Source organism: Seriola lalandi, unplaced genomic scaffold (genome assembly GCF_002814215.2).
Source record: "Seriola lalandi dorsalis isolate HSWRI2012SDOR001 ecotype SW California unplaced genomic scaffold, Sedor1 jcf7180002054314, whole genome shotgun sequence".
In the NCBI taxonomy this organism is placed as follows: domain Eukaryota; kingdom Metazoa; phylum Chordata; class Actinopteri; order Carangiformes; family Carangidae; genus Seriola; species Seriola lalandi.
In genome coordinates this window covers 1,101,131-1,111,795 of record NW_019524867.1, presented here as the reverse complement: position 1 = coordinate 1,111,795, position 10,665 = coordinate 1,101,131, and the positions used below count along the sequence as shown (strand labels likewise).

General features: G+C 40.5%; 1 protein-coding gene across 3 annotated transcripts; it reads right to left on the bottom strand.

Annotated features, from left to right (window-relative positions):
• Positions 1–3,210: 3,210 nt before the first annotated feature.
• ric8b (RIC8 guanine nucleotide exchange factor B) lies at positions 3,211–9,711 on the bottom strand. Of its 3 annotated transcripts, none has more exons than XM_087174103.1 (9): positions 9,499–9,711; positions 9,051–9,098; positions 8,329–8,958; positions 6,885–6,979; positions 5,160–5,310; positions 4,416–4,514; positions 4,048–4,192; positions 3,726–3,855; positions 3,211–3,355 (listed from the first exon to the last, which is right to left on the bottom strand). In XM_087174103.1, the coding sequence occupies exons 1-9, from the start codon at positions 9,580–9,582 to the stop codon at positions 3,232–3,234; spliced, it is 1,506 nt and encodes a 501-aa protein (XP_087030229.1). In that variant the 5' UTR covers positions 9,583–9,711; the 3' UTR covers positions 3,211–3,231. The 3 variants fall into 3 exon arrangements, with proteins under 3 accessions (XP_087030229.1, XP_087030228.1, XP_023262448.1); XM_087174102.1 differs by having other exon boundaries at positions 3,711–3,855; positions 9,499–9,709; XM_023406680.2 differs by having other exon boundaries at positions 3,711–3,855; positions 4,416–4,511; positions 9,499–9,709.
• Between the last annotated feature and the right edge of the window lie 954 nt (positions 9,712–10,665).

Below are 10,665 nucleotides of genomic sequence, written 5' to 3'. Positions count from 1 at the left end.
TGCCATATCATACTATGACGTTTTCATGACTTACTGTACAATGTTGTTGCTATGACATTTTTATACCTTACAATACTATGAAGTTTACCATATTGATGTTTTTATGCCTTACCATACTGTGATTTTTAATGCCTTACTATACCGTGACATTTTATACCTTACTATACTATGATGTCTTTATGAGGTTTTTTATACCTTACTGTCCTATAACTTTTTATACCTTACATGTTGTAGTTGTTGTTATCAACAATGAGCTAATGGACATATGAATTTCCCCTTGGGAATAAATAAAGTATCTATCTGTCTGTCTGTCTGTCTGACTTTTCTATGCCTTACTATACAATGGTGTTTTTTTTAAGCCTTAATATACTATGACATTCTTGATACTTTACTATACTGTCGTTTTTTTATGCCTTACTATACTATGTCGCTTTTTATGACTTACTATACTGTGATGTTTTTATGCCTTAGTATACTATGATGTTTTTTACTCCTTACAATAATGTTACGTTTTTATGTCTTACTATACTATGACATTTTTATACCTTACTATACTATGTTGGTTTTATGACTTGCTATACGACGTCAATTTTTATGACTTACTATACTATGACATTGTTTATAAGCTTGTATCTTGAAGGTATTTTGCATTTTATGACAAAGCATGAAACTTTCTCCAGTGTTTCTATCAACCATGAAGTTAATTTTTCCGACGTGGAGGCATTCAAAATGTCACTTCTAGGACAAGACATTACTCCCCTGGAGTAATGAGTGTGGTCCAGTCCAAACTAGCATGCTAGCTTCTGATTAAAGTGTTCACTAATGTGCTACCTTGACATGTAATTCCATAGAACACACAACAGAAGTTGTCAGTGTTTTTAACAAGCTATAGCTACCTTAACACCTGGAAATGGTGGGGTCTGCAGTCCCCCTGCAAAATTGGTGCTCTAAGCAAAATTATGGTACATGGCCACAGCAGCAAATATGCATCTTTATGCAATTTTGGCAAAGATATACATGATCATCATCAGAAATGGGGCAAAAACCGGAAAAATTCAATGCTGAGGTCAAAGACCTCCCAAGGTTACCAGAGGTGAGATACAAATTGCCTCCCGGTCTGAAATAAAACTTTGGGGTATGTAGATCATATGCTGAAATTTTCATGCTTTAGTCATAAAATGCACAATTGTTTTGCCTACCTGCCCCACTACAAACCCCAACTCTGTTCAGGATCCTTTGTGTTTGGACAGTCTTAAAGAGGGTTTTCACTAGTACATCTTTACTCTCTTACATCCAGAACTCGAGGACCCTCACTCGACAAGCCCCCCCCCCCTTATGGACACTGGCCCCTGTCTGGCCATCCTCTCTCCTTCTCAGCCCTCCTGCCCTCCTCTCCTGTGGCAGGTTTAATTACAGGATCAGCACTCAGACTAATCTCCTCAAAGCCACGGCTGCTCCTTCATCCTAATCCAATTATACCTGCACTGTGTCACCACTCCCTCTCTGATGATTTATCATCAAAGATTTAAAGAGGACCCATTTTCATTCATTTGAAAGATTCAAATACAAATGGCCATGTAATTTCCACTGATTCCTGCAATTAAATTTAACTTATCCTGAATAAACTACTGAGCCGTGGTTAAATCTGAGAATATCATAGCATTGATTTGACATCTTTTCACTGATGAAACCTGCAGAGAGGCACGACCAGTCCACAGCCTCGTAGCACTGTTAAACGTCAGCAGGTACAATGAGGACTAACGAGACAAAATAAATCAGCTCTCCCAATTAAGAGTAAAAAAAACCCCAAAACAAAACAAAAAAAAACTTGCTTCTCCTCATCAGCGACAGAGGACTGGGGGTCTGGCAGATGTGAGGGGGGGTTGGTGGTGGGTGGGGGTGCAGAATATGTACTAATTGGATGATCAGTTAAGCAGTTAGGGGAGCACATTCTTGCAGGGCTTTGACCGATCTCCTTAGAGCATTGAGTGTAGTGAGGAAGCAGCTCTCGGTCATCACCACATCTTCACTGAGGAAGAGAAGAAAGAGGATGCAGCCTCAGAAAGGAATCTTCCTCTTCTGGCCGCACGTGCCTCATTACAGCTCAACCCCCTCTTTGGCTCAACAATGACGAGGTCAGCTTTCTTATGTCTGCACATTTGTTCACCCGTGTCTCTTCCTCTTCGTCCACGTTCCACCCAAATTGCTTTGTCTAGTTGTACCTCTGTCTCAGTCCACTCCCTGTCTGACCAATGATTGGCTCCTCAGAATGAGAAGAATAAAGTCAGGACACGTGTTATTAAAAACCCTGAATGCAGCACATAAAGGAACCAAGGCCGACAAGCCGACTCTGTGTGCCAATTAGGTGATAATTAATGGAGTGGTGGTAATGATGCTGCAGCGGCGTGCCGGCAGCCTCCATTTACTCTAGCTGAATGCTGCGGCGTGCTGGAAGTCCAAGCCTAATTGAAGCTGCAGCTAACGGCTAGAGATTCTTCCTTTGATGAACCGGTTGGCAGGGAGCGAGCTCACTGTTACTTTTGTACAGGCATCGTGCTTGACTAACGTTGGCCTCTGCTCGCTAAGGAAAGGTCAACATAAATACAGAGGGGCCCTTTGCAGAGAGAACAATAAATAATATGAATAATTTGAGCAGCGGAAGCAGAAGTTGTTCTAAAAGAATAAGTTAATCATGTTAGTCGACTCTTTGCAAAGGAAACATAATTGATTATATGCCACAGAATTCTGTGTTTATCCTGTTTGTTTCTTAGCAGGGTGCCTGAAAAACATCTTTCAAATCAAGCTTTCTGTTCAATTTTTCATTACACACAGATTCCTTCTACCATCACATATCAACGAATCTTCAACAGTAGACATGGCAACCTCCTACCTGCCATTTTTTTTCATACTATTGTCTCCTGTTACATACAGTACCAAAAATCTCAAAAACCTGTCAACAAATTTCTGTGAAATTTTGTGTAGCTTTGGGCAGTCAGCTCTGGAACAAGTGATGCATTTTTGGTGTGGACCTGGATCCAAAAATCTGCACCCCGAAGGATTTCTTCAACTTTTTCCCCTAACCATCACAGCCCCTCAAGTTTTTTTTTAAACTCACAGTGCTGTTTTTGGCCTAAATGCCCAGTAACTTAAATATTAATTATTCAGGACCTTTATCATTTATGAAGTTATTAAGTATTCATTAAGATTCTGCAGCCTGTAGCAGAGGTATTTTTACCTTGACAACTTGTCAAACATATTGACCAGTTTTTGTGCTTCATACTCCTTCTGCTCCTCCGTCATCTCTTCAATGGGGTTCGGCATTGGCTCCTCCACATGACCAGTGATGAGGTTGATACTGAAAAAGAAGATGAGTAAGCTTAATTTACTGCTGTGAATGAATGAATACATTATCAGTGCATACACAAATAGAGGGGCACTCAGAGGGCACAGATTTCTGCCAAGGCCAATGACAAATAACATTCACCAGACTTCCAAATTCAACTATATAATTTAATGGGTTCTTCCCTTGGCCCATGCCCCATCCCTCCACCAAGTTCAGTGCAAATGGGTTTACTTTGGTAATGGTAGTACGTTTGTAAAATCTTGCTGACAAATAAACAGACACAGGTGAAAACAAAAGCACCTTGGCAGAGGTAATAATAACATCAGATTGTCAGCACTGTATTTTAAGCCCTGGGCAGATTTCTCACAAGGGTTTGGCTGACTTGTATTCTTCTGTGTCTGAGTCTTCATCTTCAGAGTACTGCGTCTCTCCTCTTCCTCCTCCAAGAAGTCCACGAGCCACCAGGAGTCCTGCTGCATTTCCATATCCTGTGTACTTCAGCAGGTTGTCCACTGGAAGATGAAACCACAAACACACAAGGGTGTGACATTAGATGTTCATGTGTGAGGATGAGCCAAGCTGTAGTTATATGTATGCAGGAGCCATGCATCTGCCAATTTCATCAATTGCACCCAACTACAGATATAATTCCTGCTCTCTCATTCGTTCCTCCCATGACCCCACCACTGCCTGCCCCCTCTTACCGCTCTCTTTGCAGAGAACAAAGAGAAACTCTGCAGCCGTCTGCTTCACGCCCATGTCCACATGAGTCATAAGGCGAACCAACTTGTTTCTGATGGTGGTGCCAATCTCTGGCCTGATTTTCACATCTGTCAGCGGGGGAAGTACCTGAAGATGCAGAGATATTTAATAGTTCAGATTATTGTTTTTCTGTCACTATAAGTAAGATGTCAAACCTATTCATTGGTTAATGAACACACGCACTATAACAGCTATAAGGTTAGCATCCTGTTGAGGTTTCAATACTTTACTCAGACAATTTAGACAAGGCACCAGAAATGCTACAGACTTTACCGATATCTGTGTTTAAATCTGTTGGCAGCTACTGTACCTGAGCTTTGATATATCTGCGGATCTCTCTGTGGTGCCTGGATCCTTCAGTCAAAAGGCTGAGCACCGGAGTGAGCCCCTCTTTGTAGTTGGAGCCCTGCTTGGAGTGAAACAGTCCACAAAACACTTCACAAGCTGAACGATCTGAAACACTGGTTAGATGTCATGCGCACACAAATAATATGAAGGTTAATGAAGTAAAGACAGGATGGGTAGATGAGAAACTGAATGATATGCAGTAAGATGTGTGAAGACGAGAGTAAGTGTACAAATCTGCTGTGAAGAGCATAATGATGTACTAGCTGTAAGACACATTGTATGTCACTATGATGTCCCTGGTCCTGCCAGGGATATTTGCCATGTGTCAATATGTCTCTCTCCTCGTGCTTCATGTCTGTCTTCCACTTTTAAATAAAAAAAATAAATCAAATTGTCAGAAAGATGTGTGCCAAGGCTCACTGCATGCGAGTGTACCTATGTTAAAAATTATGGATCTTAGTTTACATGTAAGTTCAAAATGTTTCTGACGTGTTCTGTACCGTCAATTACAACAGGTGTAAATTTAATTTGGTACTCTGGTACACTTACACTACAATGTAGGATGCTTCATCACTGTTAGAAGTTTTTTTTTTTTTAGGACATGTCAAAGTTTTAGATGGATTATCAACAATACATTAACATGTAATGTCTCTTCAGTGGGTAAACTATGCAGTCCTCTCTCTTTGCAGCAGAGGATGAATTTTACCTTGTCAATCCTTTTCTCCATGAAGTCTAGTAACACCTGGACTGCATCCATGTTTTTCCCACCATATTTATCAAGTCCTCCCTGGACAGGCACGTCGATTAACACATCCAGGCAGGACACAGGCAGGTTGTTAAGCAAGTTGACAGCATGGCTGGGGATAAAAAAGAAATTTTAATTATGTAAACCTTTTACCGTACTTACAGGATAAAATCATCAGTTTTTCTGAGATGGAGCTGCCAAAGGGTCTGGAAGGGTTGAAGAGGTCAAAGTCTAAAAACTGAGGTTTAAGTAGTAAAGAGGATGATTAACAGATGAAAGCGTTGGAACAACAGCTTTTGAAAAGATGAAAGATCTGAAGCAGTTTGCCTAAGAAGAGTTGTTCCAAAGTCAAGAACCCCTGATGGCAAAGGACCAATCACCTCTTGCTTTTAATCTACATTTTGGAACAGCTGATGGGGAGCTGCCAGATGACCTCAGGGTGCGGTCTGGCTCACGTGGGGTAAAAAGGGCTTTCAAAAATAATTTTTCTAACACACATCTGTGCCACATTGTTTAATCTACACAATCCTACGTTGTCCAGACAGCAACTTAAAGGGACATAAAGTTTTATATTCAGAGTGGTAGAGAGACATTATTCTCTTACTCTCTCTCTCCTCGTACTTCTTGCATGTCTCCACTGTTATTGTCCAATAAATGCATTAAATGCCCCAAAAAGGAGGGAAATCCTTGAATAAAACAGAAAATAACAGAAACTAAGAGTAGTATATAATATTAATGTTAGCCCAATTTGTTGAGTTTTGAGCCAAACAATTTCTGATTTCCCCTACAAACATTAAGAGGAGACATTTGTCTCTATATAACTGGATATGTGGGTATATTTTATCTCATAAACTGCTGGTGGATTCATCAAGGCCACCAAGAAGATCTGAAATTATATTTTTCAGTCTAAAAATGTATTTTACCATTGTTAAAGAGAGCCTTCATTAGCCAATAAGAGTTAATTGATAATAGAATGATGCCATCTGAATAAAAAAAAACCTCAACATATTAATGTAACTAAATCACATTTAAACAAACTGCAACTAAGTTATGTTGGTCAGTGGGTCAAACTACCATGACCAGTTCAGCCACCAGCTTGACAGGTCAAGAGCAACATCAGTCACTTTTACATGACACTGTTTAAATTTCAGTCTGTGGCCACAGATTCTTGGCATTCCTGCATTAAATTACCATGAGAATAACATACTGCTGCACTACTACGGCAGCTAAAAGCCTTTAGGAGATAAAAGAACCTGCAAGGCACCAAAGAAAGATCTTTGTTTTGCCTGATGCATTTTTCCCACGACACCGCAGTCTGCCACCATCAGTCTTAATGTGTAGTGAGCTGCTAACTCACAGCTGCTCAGTGGACACTCAGCGCTTGTCCAGAATCGGTGCTTACATGCAAATCACAGCAGGTGATTTTCCAATGCTGAACATGGATCTTTTGCTGGAAGGTTGTGGAAGTAGTCTGTAGATCTGTGTGTTTTTCTATGCAAATCAGTTTCAAATGACTTAGCTCAACAGCAGCGTTCTTGTTAAACACACAATCACCAAATATAGAAATGAGGACACACGTTCACAAACTGCAAGCTACAAAACATAGAAGCATCATGGGACTGTAGTCATTTCATGCTTTTTTTGTGCCCTTTCACAGGTTTATATTCAATGTTGTAGCTTTCTCACCTGTGTGCTTCCTCTGTTTTCTCCTCCGTCTCAGTCTTCAGCATCAACAGATGACGCAGAATGGCAGCGATAAGTCGGAACTGGTGGTCATCCTCCTATTAAATCAAGGATGAACAAAAAAATCAACTCCAAGCAAACTGTTTCATTGGTCTGACAAAAAACAAACCAATAAGGTCAAACAAGCTTAAACTACAAGGACAGGAGCCTGGAAGCAAAGCCTAACTGCAAAAAAAACTTGTATATTTAAAGACGCATTAAAACCAATCTAAAGGCAGATAAGAGCAGAGCACAGAGGCAGTCTGAGGTGAAAACTTTTTCTTGGGATTCAAAAAAAAGGGAGGAGAAAGAGGACGTTCAGACTTCTAAAACAACAAAGGGGAGAGAAGGATCACATATAAGACTAAGAAGTAAAAATACATTAAGTCATTGACACTTACACTGTGTTAGAGGCTGTCTTTGTGGTCATGTGTCCATTTCAATCCAAATTGCATGAAATACGGCAAGCATGTTTGAAATACCTTCTTAGACAAGACTTCCAAGTTTTTATACTGATTTTCAGCTGTAACTACAAACTCTTACACTATAACTACATCAATCACAACTTAAGTACATTAGATTTTACATGAGAAAGTAAAAAAAGAGGAGAGTATTTTGGTGAGTGCAACCTGTCTAATCATGTCTGTGATTTCCAGTTAGTCGTGTGTTTCGTGATAAAGTGAAACTATTGCGAAACCAGTTTAATATGGAAACATATAAAGGGCTTGTATGAAGCTGATTTTACTACTTCTTTTTTTTTCTTTTTTTTTTTAAAAAGGGGCTCAGTGGTGGAGACACTCATGGGGTTGGTGCTTCCTAAATGAACCCTAACTTCTCTTTGTAGACATTTTGAGTTGTCGTAGATGAAAAAGCACAGCCGCAATTAATAACATTAATGAGGCACCTTTTACACCTTTGAATATTCATACAGACATACAATATTCAACACACACACACCTGATATTAATTTCACCACTAATTGACCTGGCCCTTAAAGTGCCACACTGGTCAAAGTTGTGTATAAACCTAATGTGTAAGTTGTTATCTTGAATTGCAATGTTTTAATCAAGTTACCACATTTCAATTTCCGGGATTCAGCTGATGTGCTAAGTCGTTGACAGTAAATGAGCAATGAGAGGATGAGTGTCTTCATCAGAAAGATGTGAACAGGGCAAATGTTTAGTGATAGATATAACTTGGGATTTATGATCCTAGTGGTCTAGAAAAGTCTAATCTGTAATTGAGCAAATGACTGAGCCAGAAACATTTACTTTAGCATTCTTCATCTGTTCCAAATCCCTCCTGACATACTTATAACAACTTATACCCGTGATGAATGACATGCAATGTGAACCTTTAATGTAACATACACACTCTTACAGTAAACATATAACCACAACACACTCACCTCACCACCAGCGTCAGACAGTGTCAGGTTGAACAAGGCCTTGAGTGCTTCCATTGCTCGCTCATTGTCCTCTGCCGGCATGGGCAGGGCCTGTGGATCTGGACTGGCAGCTTCATAGGGGCCTACCCAGCGCACATCCAGGGTGTGCTCAAGGACCTCTGTCAGTAGTCTCAGCGCATGCCATTCTCTCCTCAAAACCCCTCTAACATCAGGCCGCAGGGCAGACAGCAGGAAGAGAAGGCGCAGTGTGAACAGGCCCACCTCATGGTGCCATGTGCGGGCTGTATGCAGGCTGGTACACAGGCCATGAGCCAGCTGCACATCTACACTAACCTGCTGAGCTGCAGGACTATTGTAAACCACATTGCATAGGCACTTCAAGGCCTCCACCACCACCCTCTCCTCCTCCTCTGACTGTGTGTCTTCCTGAGAGCCTTTCTGGTTGTCCCCACCTTCCTCTCCAGCATGCAGCCTCGCCATCCCCCCAAGAGTCAGCATGCCTTCCCTGGTTGCTACAGGTGCGAGGACACGCTTGTCTCTGGACAGGATGCGGAGTGTCTCCAGACATGTCCTCTGACAGCTAGGCTGCACCTGCCTCCCAAGTACTGACAAGACACTTTGACACAGCTTCTGAAATGGCACAGACAGAAAAACATTCATTACAGCTAAACAGGACTACCTTGATCATTTAATAACAACCAACCCAGATAAATATTACTTACACTCCGCAGGGCTTCTTCCTTTTGGTCAAAACTGAAGGTGTGGCAGTTCTGAAACAGAGACAATACATATTTTTGACAAGGATACACACATATTAAACGTGCTTTATTACAAATATTTGGTGTAGGTTTATCTTATCATAGTTAACATTGCTGTTTAACTCTACGTGCATAAACCTGGCTTGTAAGTAGGCAGCATTAGCATCCTCAGCACTACGTGGGTGTTGTAAACAACATATAAATGTCCTGTCAGGCTCATTCATAGTTTTGCTGGTGATATATTTATCGATGCAACATTAGATATCACGTGACAGGGCTACTATCAGTTTAGTTCGCTATCAAGATGTTTAGCTAACTCAAAGCTAGCATAGCTGTTCGGCTAACTAGCTAGCGTTAGCACTACCGTTTGTTTTGGTTGACGTAAAAAAAACCCAGCAGAGCCGCGACTCACCTCTCGATTATACTGCTGCAGAAGCTTCTCATTTTCTTCTTCGTTGGCACTTTCAAGCTGCGATAAGATATTATTCAAATCCATGGTGGATATCTGAAGAAAACGGATAGGCAGCCTGGTTTTGACGTTACCAATGAGCGTTGTGCAGCTAGCAAGCTAGCTGACAGGCTAGCCCAGAGAGTGTGTGTGTATGTGTGTTTGTGTGTGTGTGTGTGTGTGTGTGTGTGTGTGTGTGTGTGTCAGGTCTGCTGCTGTCAACAGGGAAACTCCCCTCCACTGTCTCCATCACCAGCAGGGCCATCCTGCTCTCTGCTGGGTTTATTCAGTGTAGTGCAAATGTACAACATCTTTACACTCACATATTCCAGCCAACAGTCAGCTGGTTATTATAAACTGCTGCACAAAACACCAGATATCTAATCTGTAACATGCACACTAAATACACTCATAATTTGATGCATGATAGCCTCTTTTCCAGCCAGGACACATGTGACCTATGCATGTATGTAACCAAACGCCATATGTGGTCCCTATGTTATTTAAAAAGGTCAAATAATCAAAGGTCTGAATCAGCATGTGGGTACATAAACAAATAAACATGCACACCAGTCAAATTTATTAGTTAATCATTTAAAGCAAGAAAAGTAGACACAAGTCGGGATGTGGAGGAAATATATAAATTAACACATGAATATGAGAATCAAGGCTCATGTTATGTAATATGAAAATGGAGCAATTTAAAAGCCAGTTAATCTTATACAGAATGTTCAAAAGCAATTCTTTAATAAACAATCTCAGCAGTTACTTGCAGTATATTAATTTGGATGAGAAAAAAATGCTACTTCATACTAAAATTCATCTTAAATGTCTTATTGTTTTGTTGAATTTTTAAAATATAAGAATGTATTTTATATGACAGTGAGTGAGGCAGTGATGCAGCAGATGTTTGGAAAGTCCATCAGGATCTTTGGAAAAAGAAAAAAAAAAACATAAAAATATAGCTGGGCAGTTTCATACAGACTCAGACTTGCTGTAACAACTTATATTACTCTGAGGAAAAAAAATCTTCTTAGTTACTTACTTTGGTGAATCAATGTCACTTTGACACCATATCATTAAGTGAGATCATGATATGTTTGCTGAAGCTGCCTCACACTCCTGGGTTTG